We start from the raw sequence: 21,379 nt of genomic DNA, 5'->3' as shown, positions 1-21,379 counted from the left end.
TAATAGAGACAATTCAGCCCTAGGGGACACTCAAAGGGGTAGGATGGCAAAATTGGTGTAAAAACAAAAAATAATTTGAAAATAATTTGTGTCAGTGGGCATCCAAATAAACACAGTGAGAGTGCCTTGATGGAATACATATTTGATGGTGAAACTTTATATTGGATATTCAGTGCACATCAGAATAGGACATAGATGTCACAACAGCCCAATAATAATTTGTGTCAGTGGGCATCCAAATGGAAACAATGAGAGTGCCTGGATGGAATACATTTTGATGGTGAAACTTAATATTAGATATTCAGTGCACACCAGAATTAGACATAGACGTCACAAAGGCCCAATAGAGGGACGCATGTCAAAACCAGGGGGCGCTGAAATCTGTGGCTATTGAGATAACTTTTAAAAAAATTAACAAAAAAGGAGAAACGGAGGAAAATGCATGTCCTTAGGAGCTCACGCACGGTTGATGAAACAGTTGATGGGAAAAAAATTGGCCCTGAAACCAGAAGTAGTTGTGCTTTGTGGCGAAGTTCAGTAACTCCATAACAAAGTTCCTCTGGATCACAGAAAGTGAAGAGTTACGTGTAAGGAACAGTTCCACCGCGGCTAGGCCCAATTGATGGGAAATACATGTATATAAGGCGGAAACGTCAGCCGTCACCAACAGAATTTCACCCTCATAATGGACAGACTCAAGTAGTTTAATAGTGTCCTTAGTATCCCTCAGATATGAGGGAACCGATTTCACAAGAGGCTGGAGATAGAAATCTATATACCTGCCGATACGCGATGTCACGGAGTCAATCCCGCTGACGATTGGGTCGCCCAGGGGGATTGACAACGTCCTTATGGACCTTCGGCAGGTAATAGATGACCGGAATACGCGGTGCCAAAGGGACTAGGTATTCTGCTTGCTTTTTGTTTAGGATGTTAAGGGCTGAACCTTCTTTAATTAAGGCTGTTAAGGCCTCTTTGTATTTGGAGGTGGGGTCTCCAGGAAGGATGATATATGTGGTATTGTCACTCAGCAATCTATTCATCTCCTGGAGGTACGCTTCTTTGTCCAATATCACCATTCCCCCGCCTTTGTCGGCTGGGCGAATGATGATATTTTTCTTGGCACAGAGGGTCTGTAGACCCGCTTGTATATTAGGATCTTGATGGACTCTCTTTTTGGGTAGCTTGTCTAAATCTGTAATTTAGCGCAACTCTATACATTTACCAATTTTTTGAGCTGTACTTATGTCTTGCAAAAAGTTGCTGCTTATAGAGTTTAAGATATTGAATTAGCACAGTTTTTTTGCATTCTTTTTTTTTCTCTGTCAGCTGGATATACAGGCCAAGAGGATACCAGAGTGTGCCAGGCTAAGTGTAACATATAAAAGCATGGTACACACACACACACACTGTAGACAACTCGCCAATTGATGGAAGAATCAGTGCATTTCAAACAGTCTGGGTCTGCAGCTTCATGATATCTGTGGAGGATGCTGTCCCATCACAGAATTCTCAGATTGTAGAGGTTTGGGTGAAATTCAAGAGCGGACCAAGAATCGGGAAGCAGGAGGTAGCTCTGGGGAGCACTTGGTGGGCCGGATGTGATGTAGTTTCTGGAAATGTCACTAGGGGCATGGAAACACATTTTGAGGCTGCCTAGCCTCTTTTGGCTTGACAAAGAGGCTGGGCAGCCTTGAAACACATTGCCACACCCCCGTGATATCTCCTGGTGTGACGTCGCATACGGTCTGCTGCATGCTCACAGAGATGGTTCTTGGCCGACTTAGTCCATTCTATTCTTGTGCATTTTATCTGCTACTTTATTACTGTCTCTGTAATGTCTCGCCTCCCTTGTTTTTACTGGTTCATGGCATAATGTTTTTCCTTTCTCCTAGCTGGGTCCTCTGAGTCTGGTGGTAATGGGAATAATTGCTGTCCACTGCATGGATATTCTGGTAAAGTGTGCAAATCACATCTGTCAAAGGTAAAGCATTGCTGTTTGCACTTTATTCTTGTAGATATCACCCTGCTGAATTACATTAGCTCATCATAGACTTGACTTGGTTTGCTTCTTCCTTGTCCTAGTTGTGTAGAAGGGAATGATTATTATTTTTATTTTTTTTAAAGAAAAAACCTATATGGCGAATCTTTGTAAATTTGTTTTTCTTATCCATGGCTATACAGTAGAAAGGCAGAATGTGTGAGTAGGCCCACATGTCCTTTCCTAGACCTACGTGTTTCCAGCGCACATCAGCGGTGTCAATGTGGATGACTCTTGTAGACCATTCCTTTTTAGTATGAAGCTACCTAAACCTATGTTTAGTAAAATCCTTGTGAGCCTTATCTCCTTAATGCATAGATAACACAAATGCCAGGGGTTTGGAATATGTTGGCCATGCTAGAGATCCCAAATTGGAATTTAACTCCTCTATCTCGGCATGGCCGTCATGAAACCTTATGAGCAAAACATGGAGGTTGCCATTGCTGAGTGGCTTCAGTACTGTGAGCCGGAACAGACATCCATATAAGGATTTCGGACTTTACTGACCTGTATACTTCTTCCAGGTCCGTAACATAGAAATTACTAAAGGTGGTGCTTAAAGGGGTTGTAAAGGTACATTTTTTTTCCTAAATGGCTTCCTTTACCTTAGTGCAGTCCTCCTTCACTAACCTCATCCTTAGATTTTGCTTTTAAATGTCCTTATTTCTTCTGAGAAATCCTCACTTCCTGTTCTTCTGTCTGTAACTCCACACAGTAATGCGAGGCTTTCTCCCTGGTGTGGAGTGTCGTGCGCGCCCCCTCCCTTGGACTACAGGAGAGTCGGGACGCTCTCTACGTTGCAGATAGAGAAAGGAATGTGTGTTAGTGGGCGTCCTAACTCTCCTCTAGTCCAATGGAGGAGGCGAGCACGACACTCCACACCAGGGAGAAAGCCTCGCATTACTGTGTGGAGTTACAGACAGAAGAACAGGAAGTGAGGATTTCTCAGAAGAAATAAGGACATTTAAAAGCAAAATGGAAGGATGAGGTAAGGGAAGGAGGACTGTACTAAGGTAAAGGAAGCTATTTAGGAAAAAAATGTTTTACCTTTACAACCCCTTTAAGCTGTATGGCCCTCATGACACTTCTGTGCAAACATTTGAGTTTTGTTTCAACCTGTCTGAAATCATGTTTTCATTCACGCGCTTAATGATTTTATTTGTATACCAGGATATCCGTCACTTCTGTCAATGAAGTATCGCCTGTTTAAAGCAGAGGCAGCAACTTTGTAGGATAAGTCAGTGTTTAGGAAGATGTAATTTTGAAGTCCTTTAAAAACTAGTAACACACTTGCCGCAATAATTCAGGCTGGTTAGGTACCGTTTTTACTGGCATTTCATTTTATTTTTACCCACTTGCCGTACCTGGGCTGTTTATGATCATCCTTGACTTCAAGTAGTTAACGCGAGCACATTCAGTAAAATTAATCACCTTTATAGATGTGAGAAGGGCAGACAACTACCCCTGAATACCAACCTGTGGAAGCTGGCCGCTGCGTCCTTAACAACTGATGATTCATCAACTGTTAGGGGCAGCGCCCCCCCCCCCCAACCATTACAGGGCACATGGCCTCAACATGGGGGCTCATTGGAATCTGGAAGCCCTCTTTAACAAGGTAGCCCCGTGATCCTGACCCCCTCTATATGAATGAGTATGGGGTAGATTGTACCTCCTAACTCATTTACCAAAAAAGCAGGGCTCAGAATTTCAAGTCCTGCCAGGCCTTAAGGGTTACTTAACACCAGTTACCCCACTCAACCCCTACCATGCCCCGCCCCTAATACTGTCCCTAAACACGCCCTCATAAATCATCTCATGAAATGACACTTACATTTTTTTATGCAGAATTAAGTTACAATAATATCAACAACTTCACCTGTGCCCATCAGTGCAGCCTGACCTGTGCCCATCAATGCAGCCTGACCTGTGCCCATTAATACAGCCTCGCCTGTGCGGAGGAAGAGGCGAGCCAGCCAGATTATCAGAGAACGGGGATTGCCCACTGTAATAGCTTTCATTTGAATTGCCCGGTGTTCTCAGAGCTCACGTCACATAGTCCCACCTCCTGGCCCAGCGCTTTTGATGACGTCACATGTCCCGCATTGGACCAGTGTTCTGTCTATCAAAGACGCCGGGCCAGGATGCGGGTCTAGGTGATGGTGAGCTCTGGAAACAACCAGCAATTCAAATAAAAGCTATTACAGAGGGCAATCCCTGCTCTCCAATGATCCGGCCGGCTTGGCTCTTCCTCCTCTCTTGCTATCGGCGATCGCATGGAGAACGGCTTCCAATCAACACCGCTAAAAAACGCTGATCGCCGCCATTACCACTAAAAACAATAAAAAAAATGTTAAAGACCATAAATCTATCCTGTAGTTTGTAGACACTATAAGAGTTGATCAAATGCCACCAAAAGAAAGCTCTGTTTGTGGAGTAAAAGACATCAAATGTATTTGGTTACAGTGTCGCACGACCACACAATTGTCAAATAAAGTAACGCTCTGAGAAACACGTTTTTGAAAGATAAAAAGTGCAATTTTATATACAACTATATAGATCAGATCAAACTAAGGGACAAATGAGGAGGAAAAGGGGGACAGAGGGACTTTGTTCCAAATCGGGGACATTACCTCAAAATTGGGGACCGTTTTAAAGCTATGGGTAAAGCATAAATAACATTGCAAACAATTATTAGCACAAAAATAATGAAGGAAGAATCAAAGATGGGAAGGAAGGATCAATTGATCCAAGGAAGAATTTCTCAAAGGAAGGACTGGTCTGTCTATCGCAGGAATGCTTAAAGTAAGGACCGGTTGGTCGATCGCAGGAAGGATTAGTCGATCGCAGGAGGGCTCAAAGTTAGGAAGGATCAGCTCATCGATCACAGGATGGATGGTTAAGTCGATCCTTCCTGCGGTCAATCGATTGCTAATCCTTTTGTAAAAACAAAGTCAATAATAAAAAAAAAAAAGTAAGACTTAAAGTAAAAAAATAATAAAACAATTATTTAAAAAAATCTAAAGTGCCCCCTTTAGATTTTGCTTATGGCATTTACACATAAGCAAACGGTGATCATGCCAAATGTGAGGTATTGATGCAAACATGAGAGTAAAAGTAATAATTTTAGCACCAGATTTCCTGTGTAACTCTAAACTGGTAACTTGTAAAAGCTTTTAAAGTGTCACCAATAGAGATATTTAGGTAACTAGCAAAACAATACAGATCTTTTACATGTAGAAGAGAAATGTCAGAATTGGCCTGGGTGAGAACTGGTTAACAAAGAGGAGTAGCTACCGGGCAATAGCATTGTTCTAGCTCTGGAAGAGGAGAGGAGAGGGAATCCCTCACACAGACTGTGGAAGAGACAGAAGGAGAGGTAGAAGGAGATGCAGAGACCCTGAGGATGATGAGGGCACTGTAAACTGACCATGCTCTCAGAGATTAGCAGCCATGATGAACGTGGTCAGTTTGCCTTAAAGGGACAGGAGCGTGTGTGTTTTTTGTTTTTTTTACAACCATTCTAAGGTCTCACTATATGTCACAATCTGACTATGTCACAAAACTTTCGATTTACCAAAACCATTTAATATGAGGAGCTACCAAAATTATCCAATCAGGCAATCCTAAAGGAAATTGTTCTGTCAGGTTGTGACGTGTATGTGCTTGAAAGGCAGAAAGCGGTTGTGAACACAAAGACGCCAGCATGTCCTTTACATATACATAGTTTTACAAATTTTTCAAATATAGTTTCTGAAGTCAAGATTGTTCAGAGTTTGTAATATCAGATGTGTATGGTATATGACCAGCTCATCAGGTTGAGCTCAGGCCCAATCTCCTACATCTAAGGCTGAAGTCAAAGTTTGCAAAAAAAGAGCATCCCGTATTTTTAGGTTATTATTTTGGGAATGCTCTGCCGGGTCTGGGAAAGTATGGTAAGGCCCTACAGGATACCTGCTTATCAGGCCTGCAGTCATGTAGGTGGGTTCATTTTACTATCTGTACCTAAAGCTTTTGGATGCCATACACTATTTTATTGATATGTCGTTTAGTGGCCCAGTGAAAGTAAAGTCGGCCATAGATGGTCCCTGCTTAATCGGCTGAAATTCAAACTATGTACAGTGATGGGGGGAAATGTTTTTGATCCCCTGCTGATTTTGTACGTTTGCCCACTGACAAAAAAATGATCAGTCTATAATTATTTTAATGGTAGGATTCAGTGGCGGCTGTTGGGCTTTTTTTCTGGTGGGCGTCAAACAACCAGAAATGCCCCCCCCCCTTTTCGGACGGCGCTACACTGATGCACCTCCCCACACCAGTGGCAAACACAGGACTAGCAGCACTGCAGGTTAGGATGAAGGAAAAAAGCTGGGACAGCCGCACTCCAAAAAAACTCCTCCTTTAATTAAAAATCACAAAATACATGCCACAGCAAAAAACAGCACAACAAAAGAAAAGCTGACGTTTCGCACTATGCCATAGCTATGAAGAAGCACTAAGGCATAGTGCGAAACGTCAGCTTTTCTTTTGTTGTGCTGTTTTTTGCTGTGGCATGTATTTTGTGATTTTTAATTAAAGGAGGAGTTTTTTTGGAGTGCGGCTGTCCCAGCTTTTTTCCTTCATCCTAACCTGCATTTTGATTGCACTGCCTGCACCCTTGGCTCGGACAACAGGAATCAGATTACCTGGTTCTCTTTGAGCGGTTACCCACTCTCTCAGGACTAGCAGCACTGTCGACCAGCTACCCCCCCCCCCCAGATTTGTCACTTACTATGCGACAGGCGGGCTGGCTGTGTCCTCTTCTCCTCACTGGCTGTGTCCTCCAGGGAGCAGAGGGCCTGGCTTCAGTGTCTCCTCTTCCACAATGCTAGGCATCCAATAGGATCTCCTGGCTCTTTGGCCAATCGAGAAATGGGTCTCGCTGACCTGCCTTCTGATTGGTGGGGAGGCACTGTAGTGTGAAAACAGCGAAAATTCATTCGCTATGGTTAAACAATTGGGTGGGATCGGGGCACACACTCTGCGCCCCAAACCCACCCTATTTTGATGGGTCTAGCCAAGCCATCAGGCTGCTTGCAGAGACCGCTCTGCAGCTCCATCCTCCTACAGCCTGTCATTACATTGCTGGGATGTCGCTCCTCATGTGACCTTGGACCGCACAGTGACTTTGGATCCTACATTACCTACTTGCCCAATTATCACTTCCATCCTGTGAGTAGCCATTTGGCTTATTTTTTTTTTTTTTAAATAAATGGTTAAACATACACTACACTTAGTCTGGCGCACCTTGTCTCCTTTCCACCCTATTTTGAAGCCTATCAGAGCCTCCGGCTCTAATCGGTGCTTCAAAAAACACTATCCCCGCCATAGGAATCCATGTGGCGGCGTCCTGAAAGGGGCTGGGAGGTGTTTGGGGGGGGCGGCACCTGTGTTTGGGGGGGGGGGGGGGGGCGGCACCTGTGCACCCACAATGCACAGGCCACCACTGGTAGGATTATTTTAACAGTTATAGGCAGAATAACAACAAAAAAATCCTGGAAAAAAAACGCATTTCAAAAAAGTTACGTTTTTTAATGATTGAAATAGGTATTTGACCCCTTTGCAAAACATGACTTGGTACTTGGTGGCAAAACCCTTGTTGGCAATCAGAGGTCAGACATTTCTTGTATTTGGCCACTAGGTTTGCACACACCTCGGGAGGTATTTTGTCCCACTCCTCTTTGCAGATCCTCTCCAAGTCATTAGAGTTTTGAGGCTTACGTTTGGTAACTCGAACATTCAGCTCCCTGCACATATTTTTTTTTCTATGGGATTAAGGTCTGGAGACTGACTAGGCCACTCTAGGACCTTAATGTGCTTCTTATTGAGCCACTCCTTTTATTGCTTTGGTCGTATGTTTTGGGTCTTTGTCATGCTAGAATACCCATCCACTACCCATTTTCAATGTCCTGGCTGAGGGGGAAGGAGGTTCTCTTCCAAGATTTGACAGTACCTGGCCCCGTCCATCATCCCTTTTGATGTAGTGAAGTTGTCCTGTCCCCTTAGCAGAAAAAGACCCCCAAAGCATAATATTTGATGGTGGGGATGGTCTTCTTGGGGTCATAGGCAGCATTCCTCCTCCAAACATGTCAAGTTGAGTTGATGTCAAAGATCTTGATTTTGGTCTCAACACTTTCACCCAGTTCTCCTCTGAATCATTCAGATGTTCATTAGAAAACTTTAGACGGGCCTGTGCTTTCTTGAGCAGGGGGACCTTGCGAGCGCTGCAGGATTTCAGTCCTTAAGGCTGGGTTCACACTACTACACTACTTTCATCCTACTTTGCTCTGTGTTCAATGTTTCCCTATGAGAGCGTCTTGTAGCGTCCTACACAAGTCGGTCCGACTTTGAAAATGCTCCCTGTACTACTTTTGGTCCTACATTGATCCTACTTCAGGCCCATTGAATATCATTGAAGTCGGACCAAAGTAGGAGCCTGTTCATGAAAGTAGGATGGATGTAGGACCAATGTAGGATAAATGTAGGACCAATGTAGCAGAGCAAAGTAGGATGAAAGTAGTGTAGTAGTGTGAACCCAGCCTCACTGCGTAGTGTTACTAATTGGTGACTATGGTCCCAGCTGTCTTGAAATCATTGACAAAGATTCTCCCCTGTAGTTCTGGGCTAATTCCTCACTGTTCTCATTATAATTGAAACTCCACTAGGTGAGATCTTTCCTGGCGCCCCAGACCGAGGGAGAGTGACAGTTATTTTGTGTTTCTTCCTTTTGGGAATAATCGCACCACCCTTAAAGAGAGTGCTCCTAATCTCAGCTTGTTACCTGTATAGAAGACACCTGAGAGCCAGAAATCTTGCTAATTGGTAGGCGATCAAATACGTTTTTCACTCATTAAAATGAAAATCAATTTATAACTTTTTTATTTTGGATATTTTATGTTCTGTCTCTCACTTTGTCACTCTGTCTCTCACTCTTCAAATAAACCTACCAATAAAATTATAGACTGATCTTTTTTTCTTTTTTTTTTTTTCAGTGGACAAACATACAAAATCAGCAGGGGACTAAACTTTTTTTTCTCGCTGGATGTACCCCAGTTGATCCATCGATCAACTGGGGTACAACCAGCATGTCAGAGTTTTGGCATGCAATTATTGCCAGCAGCTATAGCCGCTAGTACCAATCATTGTGTTCTCCTGGTAGGGACGGCTCCCGCGCACCACCTCCCCGCCAGGGGCAACACAATAGATTTGCGGGAGGGATTCCCCCATCAACACCGACTGTGTCAATGGGGGAATCCAGCAATTTTCTTTCCGGTAACCCATATTTGCATGAAAGAAAATTGCGCCATCTATAGCCTGCCTAACTGTTGCTGTTTTATTTTATTTTTTCTTACCTTTATCTGCACCAACATTTGATTTTCTTTTTTTTGTCCTCAAGGAATCAGCGTCCGTTTGTGGATTATGGAGATGCTGTGATGTGTGGGATGGAGAACGCCCCCAGCCATTGGTTAAGAACAAAAGCCGTTTGGGGAAGGTACACTTCATCATAAGAACAATATTGGGTTTTGAAATGGACTTTCCATTTATTTGTCATCAGTTTTCAGCCACTGCAATCTTCCACTCACTGTTAAGCAATTCCCTGTAAGTGGCCACATTATACGAAACTGGCTTAAAAATGGATTGAAAACCGATCTGTATTTTGACTAGCCTTGCAGTGGATTTCATCATTTTTTCACTTCTGATCATCTGGGAACTGGGATTTAGGTGGTGACTGTATACCTGGGTGGCAGAATACTGTGGCTGAGAGGTGATTGATTTATCGAAAGTTGCCATCACATTGTATAGATGGCATCAAGCTTGTAAAAGTATTTCTTGGAAACCTGGTGTCTGTTTATTCGTAAGCCATCCCGGCAATACCATGATGAGGTTTCACACTTCTGTGGCTCAGTTGTTTTCCTAGGGGAATAATGTAATTGCTGGTTTCACTTATGAATATCTACCATTGTGTGGTGACCATCAGGCCTCCTCGTACACACTGGTTTATTAGATGGCCATAGATGGTTTCGGATCTCTGCTGGTTCAGCAGTAACCGGCCAAGATTCGAACCATGTATGGGCATGATCTATCAACTTTGGTACAACCAGCCTGTTGGATTTTACATGTGATTATCGCTAGCTGGTATAGCCGCTGGCAATATTCACGGTCTTCTCTACAATGAAGAGTACAATGGCTCGACAGGACGGATTCGCCTATCAACACTGTCTGTGTTGGGGAAATCGTGTGAATTTCTTTCCTGCAATTTACAACTAAATATTACAATAATTCTGATCTGGAAATTGTATTGTCCTGAAAATAAACAGATTTCTGAAGTAGCGCTAGATCAAAAACCCTCCCTGTGTAAATTGGGCCAAATGTAATTTCTGTCTGCTTCATTCATCTCACTTTTTTTTAAATTTTTCTGACCCCCAAAAGAAAAATGGTGGTGTAAGGGAGCTCTAGGTGATTGACAGCCTCAGCTTTGTTTCTGTGTGCTGTGTGGAGGGCGGTGTGTCTCTTCCCTCCAATCGGCTGTCAACTTTTTTTCTTTTTAAGCCCTGTACACACGACCGGGATTCTTGTCGGGGGAAAAAGAAAACGTCTTTCCCGACAAGATTCCTCGCAAGATTTTCTTGCCGGTCGAGTGTACACACGTACAATTTGAAAGAACCTCCATTCTTTTGAATGGTACGAATGCGGTGACTTCGACTACAATGCCATCGCCGCCATCTTGCTTCACTCTACCTATGTTTTGGAAGCTACCGCGCATGCGTCAAATTCATTTCAAGCATGCGTGGGTTTCCATGAAGGCAGGTAAGTATACACACGCTCGGGTTTCTTTGGCAGGAAAACACTGCCGAGAATCCCGACAAGAAAATAGAGAGCAGGTTCTCTATTTTTCTCGTCTAGATGCTGGTCAGTTTCCTCTACGAGAAACCTCAAAGCCTCGTACACACGCACGGTTTACTCGGCAAGAAAGCTCTGCCAGCAGTTTTCTTGATTTTTCTGGCCAAGAAAACTGTGCGTGTGTACGAGGCTTTACTAATCTTTTAATGTGTGTAACTTCTGCTTTGTCTTATTTTTTCTGATAGCTCAGACAAGCTGTATAATTTCTGGACTTTAAACAGATAAAGAGAAGAGAATCTTGCAGATAAACAAGCACAACTTATGTAAGAGGACTTATTTTATCCCTGTGTGCCACCTAAGAGCAGTCACTTTACTCACTTTACTGGGTGTGTAAGGGTTTACAACCACTTTAAGTAAAATTGCTGAGCATTTTCAGATGACTGTAATCTGCAACGGAGTTTGTTCACTCTTTTTATTATTGTTTGCAGTATCCTGGTCACCATAAGTACATAGTACTCATCCATTATTGGTTTTATTTTGGTGTGTAGATAATGCTGTTGCTAAAAAGATACATAAATTAATGTTTCTAAACAAAATAATTGAATTTATACACTGCCTGATTCTGATTGGCTGAATTACAAGTTATGATTTTTTTCCCTAGGAGATTGGTTGGCTTCTTCCTTATTCTGACACAGTTGGGATTCTGCTGTGTTTACTTTGTGTTCCTGGCTGACAACATTAAACAGGTATTTAAAGCGGTCCTTTTTCATCATTCCATCTATTAAATCTTCTGCCCTTGTTTTACCTTTTTGGATAGTAAAACATTTTTTTGGCCAATAAATACCTTATACAGCCCACTATCATAGGCTTAGGCTTATGATATCATAATCGTGTGTATATATATATATATATATATATATATATATATATATATATATATATATATATATTTATATATTTATATATATTTATATATTTATATATATATATATATTTATATATATTTATATATTTATATATATATATATTTATATATTTATATATATTTATATATATATATATATATATATATTTATATATATATATATATATATATATATATATATATATATATATATATATATATATATATATATATATATAACCTGCACCTATAGCAAGGGCAGTATTCAATTTTAGTCAAAGCCGCACAGCTTGTGTTCATATACAGATGTTCCTTATATCCATAGGTAGTTTTTCGGTAATGGTGAACTATGTTTTTAACTTCAGTAGAGAAATGTCCTGGCTGTGCTGTCTGACAGGGCATGGACAGAAATACAAACGTTTTTTTCATGTAAAACCGCTCCCATATATTTAATTCAACTGTGTGTCTTAGTGCTTTGTCTTAATAGTTTTAATTAGGGTTGTCCCGATACCGATACCAGTATCGGTACCGATACCGAGCATTTGCCCGAGTACTTGTACTCGCGCAAATGCTCTGATGATTCACCCGATACCTGGACAGTCAGGATGATCAGTGCGGTGGGGGAATTTACAAGCACAGATCACCGCTGACTGTCCTTGTATCCTCCTCCATTCCCCCTCCGTGCTGCCAACTTTTTCCATGCCGCAGCCGTGTCCCCCCTCCTTGCTGCCGCCGCCATGTCCCCCCTCCTTGCTGCCGCCGCCATGTCCCCCTCGATCTGTCAGGATGGAGAGTGGCGGTAGGAGCCGGTAAACCCGGCTCCTACCTTTTCCGAATGTACAGAGTCGGTGATCACTGACTCTGTACATTCACATAACTGAAACATTGTAACCTCCTGTGATTACGATGTTTCAGTTTATGAATGAAGAGAAGCCGCTGGCTTCTCTCCTTTCATTTTCAGCGCAGCTGAGGCTGTAGAGCAAGGGACTGGGGAAGTTGTGTCCCTAGTCCCTTTCCCTGTCTCAGAGGGGAGATGTCAGAGGTCTGTTAAGACCCCTGATATCTCACCAAACAGGGCTGATAATAAAAATAAAAAAAGGAATTGCAATAAAAAAATGAATTGTAAAAAATAAAGATTTTAATAAAAAACACACTGACATTGTACATTTCCCTCCACCCCCCCTTAAAAAAAGAAAGCATTGTAAAAATAAATAAAAAATAAACAAATTGTAAAAAAAAAAAAAAAAAATTGTAAAAATAAATAATAAAAGAAATGTAAAAAAAAAAAAAACTACTGACACATGTGCCACTGTCACATGAGATTTAAAAAAGTATCGGTAATCGATATCGGCGAGTTCTTGATACAAAGTATCGGTACTTGTACTCGGTCCTAAAATAGTGGTATCGGGACAACCCTAGTTTTAATGATGCATTTAAAAAGTGAAATTTTAATGCCAGTGGTTTGTTTGTATTTTTTTTTTTTTTGTTTTTCATTCAGCCCAATTGATTTACTGTTATTGAAAGTTAGTTAACTAGAACTGTAGTAATGTTCTTTTTTCCACTGTATGTGCAATTCTGAAGTCAGAAAAAAAAAAAAAATTGGAACTGCCTTCGCTTCCGTAAGGCATGTTCATAGTGCCACCTGCTGGTCTGTTTTTTTTAAATTTTTATAAAAAATAAAAAAATGTGTGGTTTCCAACATATGTAGGCCAACCTTCCATCTAATCTTTAAAAATAAAAACTTTTAGTAGTCTTCTTTATTAGAAACCAGAGACAGAACATTCAGGAATAAAGGTGGAGAAGTTAGATTTTAGCAGTTACTGAATCCAACATTGGCTAAGATTGTGCTTCTTCATTTCTTTGAAAGTAAAATAAATAAATAAAACATTCTAAGGCCCCCTTCACATTGGGTGTATTTCCTTCTGATCAGCAAGGAATCCTCTCCCATTTCCCTGCTGATTGGGGCAGAGTGGACGGATGACGCACGACTCAGTTTCTGCAGAGTAGACACGGACTGAGCTCCCTCTGCTTTATGGGCGGCCGGGAATAAATGGACTCCGCTGTCTGTTTACACCCGACTACCTCTAACCAGAAGAGGACGGAGTCCCCTTCTGTTTATTTTAGTGTATCTGATCTGACTCTGATCTGAGGTAAGTATGGAGACTTTATTCCTGCTTTAACTCCCCTTCTATAGCTCTCAGCCTACTCCCCAGGTCTCCAAATTCTTTTTTTTTTTTTTTTTACTGCTGTGAACTGACTTTCTATTAGAGGCCTACATGCATTCTCCATGGTCCATCTGTATGTAGGAGCATAGCCGCCCACTCTTGCTCACTTCCGCAATGGAGTGTAAGATCATGCCGCAACTAACGTACACTACTCATTCTAAACAAATGAAAAAGGAGAGGTCTGGTTGCTTGCAAAGGACATTACAGAAAAACCCATGGTAATTCTGGAAGAGATGCAGAGAACCACAGCTCAGGTGGGAGAATCTGTCCACAGGACAACTATAATGGCGCGTACACATGACCGTTTTTAATGTCATGGAAAAAAACTAAGTTTTTCTTGACGTGATTCTTGTTAAGAGAAGGTGAAACCTGCGCTTAGGATAAGTTGGTAAGTGGAAGGTATAGTATGATAGCCAGACTGCTGCCCCCCCTAAAGAATATTCTCCAGAGAAAATATAAACAAAAAACAACAATAAATATGGGGGTAGTGGCGCTGTCTGTGCACTTCCTGTGTTGAGCAGGAAAAGGCTTAACTAATAATAGCAGCCAGGAGATAATCCTAACCGCTAGTAGCGGAGGTTTAAGATAAAAAATATATAAATAAATGTGTTAAACTCAAAAAAGAAATATATGAAATAGTGTCCACTGGGTGGCAGTGTGTACCGTTCCCGTGGAGTGCAAATGGTGAACAATATGTGTGAATCCTATACACACACCGTGTGGGAGTATATGACAATTCTCCAACGGCAGTAAGTGAAATATATAAAATGCAAAAATCAAATGTAAATAATAAACATCAAAAGTGGTGCCCTATCTTTTGGGCAGTTAGATCCACATAATACAAGGGTACCACTATATGCCGTGGTTGATTGGTGAAGGTGGGCAATATATGTGGGTATAATGAATAATAAATCTAAAACAAAATTTATATAAGTGCGAAAAAAGTCCTTCCAGCCTGTTGCAAAAAGCAAATAACAGCAGTAAATCAGTTCATTCAGTAAGTGGCATCTTAGTGACTTGATTGGTGAACAAACATGCTACGCCAGGTGGGATCGCTGTGATTCCGGTGCTCCCCCTTATGTATCCCCACTCACCAGAGTTATGTACCCCTGCAGGGGTAGAAGGCATATAAGGGGTCTCGACCAGATGTTCCACGATTCGGCTTCCCGACAGTAGGTTTTCCAGACGGTCCCTTTAAATTTCCGAGTGGGGCGGGATATTTGGATATCCTTATTTATCTCCAAGGTACAGGAAAAACAAAGACAAAAGCTCCCATAGCGTAGTTCGTTTTTGTAAAAAGCAGGCTAGCTTTATTTGGCAATGCCAGCAGATGCGTACAGCAATGTTTAAAAATACAGGGGGTAAGTATAAAAAGCAGGAACTTGAACAAAAAATGTAAAGAAATAAAAAAAAAATGATAATAAAAGTAAAAAGTCCAAGCTGGGTAGCTATTGAAGCCGTCCAGTTGTAAGAGCAATGGCTGCTGGAAGCAGCAGTGTTCCCACTCAGCACTTGCCGTCCGGTGTCAGTGACAGAGCTGTGGAGCGGCGTGCGCTGCAGATGCGTTCCAGCTCGTCTCCCGGAAGTGCGTGGGGGTGCGCGTGTATCCGCTTTACGCACGTTTCGTCAAGTTACGTCCGCTTCAGAAGACGTAACTTGACGAAACGTGCGTAAAGCGGATACACGCACACCCCCACGCACTTCCGGGAGACTAGCTGGAACGCATCTGCAGCGCACGCCGCTCCACAGCTCTGTCACTCACACCGGACGGCAAGTGCTGAGTGGGAACACTGCTGCTTCCAGCAGCCATTGCTCTTACAACTGGACGGCTTCAATAGCTACCCAGCTTGGACTTTTTACTTTTATTATCATTTTTATTTTTATTTCTTTACATTTTTTGTTCAAGTTCCTGCTTTTTATACTTACCCCTGTATTTTTAAACATTGCTGTACGCATCTGCTGGCATTGCCAAATAAAGCTAGCCTGCTTTTTACAAAAACGAACTACGCTATGGGAGCTTTTGTCTTTGTTTTTCCTGTACCTTGGAGATAAATAAGGATATCCAAATATCCCGCCCCACTCGGAAATTTAAAGGGACCGTCCGGAAAACCTACTGTCGGGAAGCCGAATCGTGGAACATCTGGTCGAGACCCCTTATATGCCTTCTACCCCTGCAGGGGTACATAACTCTGGTGAGTGGGGATACATAAGGGGGAGCACCGGAATCACAGCGATCCCACCTGGCGTAGCATGTTTGTTCACCAATCAAGTCACTAAGATGCCACTTACTGAATGAACTGATTTACTGCTGTTATTTGCTTTTTGCAACAGGCTGGAAGGACTTTTTTCGCACTTATATACATTTTGTTTTAGATTTATTATTCATTATACCAACATATATTGCCCACCTTCACCAATCAACCACGGCATATAGTGGTACCCTTGTATTATGTGGATCTAACTGCCCAAAAGATAGGGCACCACTTTTGATGTTTATTATTTACATTTGATTTTTGCATTTTATATATTTCACTTACTGCCGTTGGAGAGTTGTCATATACTCCCACACGGTGTGTGTATAGGATTCACACATATTGTTCACCATTTGCACTCCACGGGAACGGTACACACTGCCACCCAGTGGACACTATTTCATATATTTCTTTTTTGAGTTTAACACATTTATTTATATATTTTTTATCTTAAACCTTCGCTACTAGCGGTTAGGATTATCTCCTGGCTGCTATTATTAGTTAAGCCTTTTCCTGCTCAACACAGGAAGTGCACAGACAGCGCCACTACCCCCATATTTATTGGCCCAGATTCAGGTAGAATGGAGCAATATTTGCGTGGGCAAAGAGCAAAGATTTTTCTCTGCGCCCACGCAAATATTTCCATTTGCCCAGTGATTCACGGAGCAGTAGCTCCGTAAATTGCGCGGGCGCTATGCTAATTAGCCCTGCGTAAGGGCGCCTAATGTAAATGATCCCGCCGGGGGCGGGAATCATTTAAATTAGGCGCGCTCCCACGCCGAGCTAACAGCGCATGCTCCGTCGGGAAACTTTCCCGACGCGCATTGCGGCAAATGGCGTCGCAAGGACGTCATTTGCTTCTAAGTGAACGTGAATGGCGTCCAGCGCCATTCACGGTTCTCTTACGTAAACGACGTGAAATTTAAATTTCACGGGCGGGAGGCGCAGCTATACTTTAGCATTGGCTGCGCCTGCTATTAGCAGGAGCAGCCTTATGCTAAAGGCGCCGTACGGAAACTCCGTACCTTGCGTACGCAGGGCCCGCGCAACTTTTGTGAATCGGTGGTAGTATGCAATTTGCATACTACACGCCGATCACAAAGGCCGCGCCCCCTAGCGGCCAACGCAAGAATGCAGCCTGGGATGTGAAGGCATAAGGAGGCTTATGTTTGTCACATCCTAGGCTGCATTCGGTGTAACGAGGTTCCTGAATCAGGAGCACTCGTTACACCGGAGCAAGTAAGCACTTGCGCCGCGCAACTATGGTTGCGCGGGCGCAAGTGCTTCTTGAATCTGGGCCATTGTTGTGATTCTTGTTAAGCCTGCCTTGCATGAACACGATTGTGAAAACAAATGCTTGAGCAAAGCTCAGTGACGTACGATGGCACTATAAAGGGGAAGTTACATTCAAATGGCGCCACCCTTTGGGCTTGATTATGCAAATTTCTCTTCTCATAACTTGCTTTTGAGCATGCACGTTTTTTTTCCCCGTCGTTAAAGCCTACACACGACCATTTTTCACGACATGAAAAACAACGATGTGAAAAACGTCAAGAAAAAATAGAGCATGTTCTAAATTTTGAATGCCCATTTTTCACTTTGAGAAAAATGCTCTGGAGCCTACATTGCATTTTTCTCGTCATGAAAAACGGTCATGCACTCCACAAATCTGGCTTTTATGGAAGAGTGGCAAGAAGGCCACTGTTGAAAGAAAGCCATAAGAAGTCCTGTTTGCAGTTTGCGAGAAGCCATGTGGGGGACACAGAAAACATGTGGAAGAAGGTGCTATCGTCAGATTAGACCAAAATTGAACTTTTTGGCCTAAAAGCAAAACGCTGTGTGTGGTGGAAAACTAACACTGCACATCATCCTGAACACACCATCCCCACCGTGAAACATGGTGGTGGCAGCATCATGTTGTGGGGAAGCTTTTCTTCAGTAGGGACAGGGAAGCTGGTCAGAGTTGATCGGAAGATGGATGGAACCAAATACAGGGCAATCTTGGAAGAAAACCTGTTTGAATCTGCAAAAGACTTGAGACTGGGGTAGAGGTTCACCTTCCAGCAGGGCAACGACCCTAAACATACAGCCAGAGCTACAATGGTACAGCTGGAATGGTTTAGGTCAAAGCATGTTCATGTGTTAGAATGGCCCAGTCAAAGTCCAGACCTAAATCCAATTGAGAATCTGTGACATGACTTGCAAATTGCTGTTCAGACGCTCTTCATCCAATCTGACAGAGCTTGGGCTATTTTGCAAGGAAGAATGGGCGAAAATGTCACTCTCTAGATGTGCAAAGCTGGCAGAGACATCCCCAAAAAGACTTGCAGCTGTAATTGCAGCTAAAAGTAGTTCTACAAGATAGCTATTTGTAAAAAAAATAAAACAATTTTTTTTCCTTCCACTTTACAATTAGGTGCCACTTTGTGTTGGTTTATCACATAAAATCTCAATTAACCACTTAAGTCCCGGACCTTTAGGCAGCTAAAGGACCTGGCCAGTTTTTGCGATTCGGCACTGCGTCGCTTTAACTGACAATTGCGCGGTCGTGCGACGTGGCTCCCAAACAAAATTGGCGTCCTTTTTTTTTTCACAAATAGAGCTTTCTTTTGGTGGTATTTGATCACCTCTGAGGTTTTTATTTTTTGCGCTATAAACAAAAATAGAGCGAAAATTTTGAAAGAAATTCAATATTTTTAACTTTTTGCTATAATAAATATCCCCCAAAAATATATTTACATTTTTATTATTTTTTTTTATTTTACTACTAATGGCAGCGATCAGCGATTTTTTTCGTGACTGCGACATTATGGCAGACACTTCGGACAATTTTGACACATTTTTGGGACCATTGTCATTTTCACAGCAAAAAATGCATTTAAAATGCATTGTTTACTGTGAAAATGACGATTGCAGTTTGGGAGTTAACCACAAGGGGGTGCTGATGGGGTTATGTTTGACCTCATCTGTGTTTCTAACTGTAGGGAGGTGTGGCTGAAGGTGTGACGTCATCGATTGTGATTCCCCGTTCTTCAGCTCCGGGGACGCGGGACTCCAGCGGCGATCGGGTCCGTGAGTCCCGCGGCCGCGGAGCTTCGGACCGGGTCGCGTGCACGCGTGACCCCACGGCTGGGCTTAAAGGGCAACGTACAGGTACGTTGATGTGCCCAGCCGTGCCATTCTGCCGACGTATATCGGCGTGAAGGGGTCCTTAAGTGGTTAAATACATTTACATTTTTGGTTGTAACATGACAAACTATGGGAATTTTTTTTTTTTTGTAAGATGAGACACTGGAGAAGAGTTCAACTTGGCAGTCCAAAGAAGGCTGCTTAAGTGGACCAAGTAGAGGATCGAAAATTCCCTCAGAGCCCAATGGGCCTGAAATCAAGGACTGCTTTTTAATAAGATCATTTTTAAATAAACTATATTGTAGCATTTCAGGAATTTATACGCACATACTTTTAAAGTTACTGAAAGCTGTGTTAATATGTAATGGGTCCAATTCACAAAATTTACACCCAATAATAAAAAATCCTTTATTAAAAAAACATGCCTAAAAATAGTGTCTTGGGCCCTGAAAGCTCACCTACTTCGTGCCCTGGAACATATCCGAATTTCTTCATCAACCTCGAGCTCTTTTACGACGCCATATGTAACATTGATCCCTAAACCAGCGAAGGACCCTACTGATTGTACAAGTTACAGGCCGATTTCATTGTTGAACTTGGACCTAAAAATACTGGCGAAATTAATAGCTTCCAGACTGACACCTTTCCTTTCAAAACCCAGAACAGGTGGGATTCATGCCAGGAAGGGAAGCACGGGATAATGTCTTAAAAGCCCTTAATTTGGTTCATTACGCACATACTCGGGGAATTGAGGGCCTTCTCCTCTCAACCGATGCGGAGAAGGCCTTTGACCGTGTTGCCTGGGACTATATGTTTGCTACTTGCAGACATATTGGGTTGGGGTCACACATGATGGCGTGGATATCGGCCCTATACCATAAACCTCGGGCACAGCTTAAAATCAACGGCACTCTTTCAGAAGCAGTGGATATAAATAATGGCACAAGGCAGGGATGTCCCCTTTCCCCTCTTTTATTTATTCTATCTTTAGAACCTTTTATTCGCACAGTCAATGCAAATTCGGAAGTACAAGGCTTCCAGATAGGTCAGCGTGACTTTAAAATGGCAGCATACGCTGACGATCTTTTATTTTTTTTTGACACGGCCTCATGATTCAATTCTGAATCTTTCTAAAGCCTTTAAAATTTTCAGCTATCTCTCAAATATGAAAATTAATTACTCTAAATCGGAAGCCCTTAATCTTACACTGTCATCTGAGTCCCTAGAGAGTGCACGCTCCTCCTGCTCGTTTAAGTGGGTAACTTCATCTATTACCTATTTAGGAATCAAATTGGCGGCTAACTTTGGGGATATTTACAACATTAATTTCATCCCTTTGCTAAAAAAAATTCAAGTAGATCTTAAAGGTTGGACTTCTAGACCCTTTTCTTGGTTTGGCAGAGCTGCCATACTAAAGATGGTAATTTTACCCAGAAACCTATATAATTTTCACACTTTACCTATCCCACTCCCAGGTCTCTTTTTTTAACCGACTTCAGGCTATTGTACGCACTTTTATTTGGAAGGGGCAAAAACCTTGGATAAAGCTGGACACGCTTTCAAAACTTAAAGAAGAGGGGGGTATAGGCCTGCCTGACTTTAAACTATACCACTCCGGGATACACTTTGCCAGAATTGTGGACTGGAACTGTCACAGGGGGCAGAAGGATTGGGTTACACTGGAGGAAGCATCGTCCACATTACACCTTGGATTCCTACCTTGGATTCCCTGGGGGAAACTTCCGCAGAATCTGCAGCAGCATCCCCTGGTGGGGTCTACGCTTAGAGCGTTTCATACGATGATTAAACGTCATAAATTGTCCTCATGTCCCGGTCCGCTTACCCCTATTACTCGAAATCTGGATTTCCTGCCCGGGATGGACTTGCACCTTTCTGCACCCACTGACCAATCGATGCCCCTCTTAATGACACATTGTGTAGAGGCTGACAC

At 42.5% G+C, this 21,379-nt stretch overlaps 1 protein-coding gene across 1 annotated transcript in view; it reads left to right on the top strand.

Annotated features, from left to right (window-relative positions):
• Positions 1 to 21,379, top strand: part of LOC120932615 (proton-coupled amino acid transporter 1-like) — a 116,846-nt gene that overhangs the window by 24,129 nt on the left and 71,338 nt on the right. Inside the window, exons 4-6 of the mRNA XM_040345129.1 lie at positions 1,896 to 1,984; positions 9,474 to 9,569; positions 11,580 to 11,664. Coding sequence (XP_040201063.1) covers positions 1,896 to 1,984; positions 9,474 to 9,569; positions 11,580 to 11,664 — 270 coding nt within the window. The remainder of the gene's footprint in view (positions 1 to 1,895; positions 1,985 to 9,473; positions 9,570 to 11,579; positions 11,665 to 21,379) is intronic.

This window comes from Rana temporaria, chromosome 3 (assembly GCF_905171775.1).
Source record: "Rana temporaria chromosome 3, aRanTem1.1, whole genome shotgun sequence".
NCBI classification, from domain to species: domain Eukaryota; kingdom Metazoa; phylum Chordata; class Amphibia; order Anura; family Ranidae; genus Rana; species Rana temporaria.
This window is presented reverse-complemented; position numbering and strand designations above follow the sequence as displayed.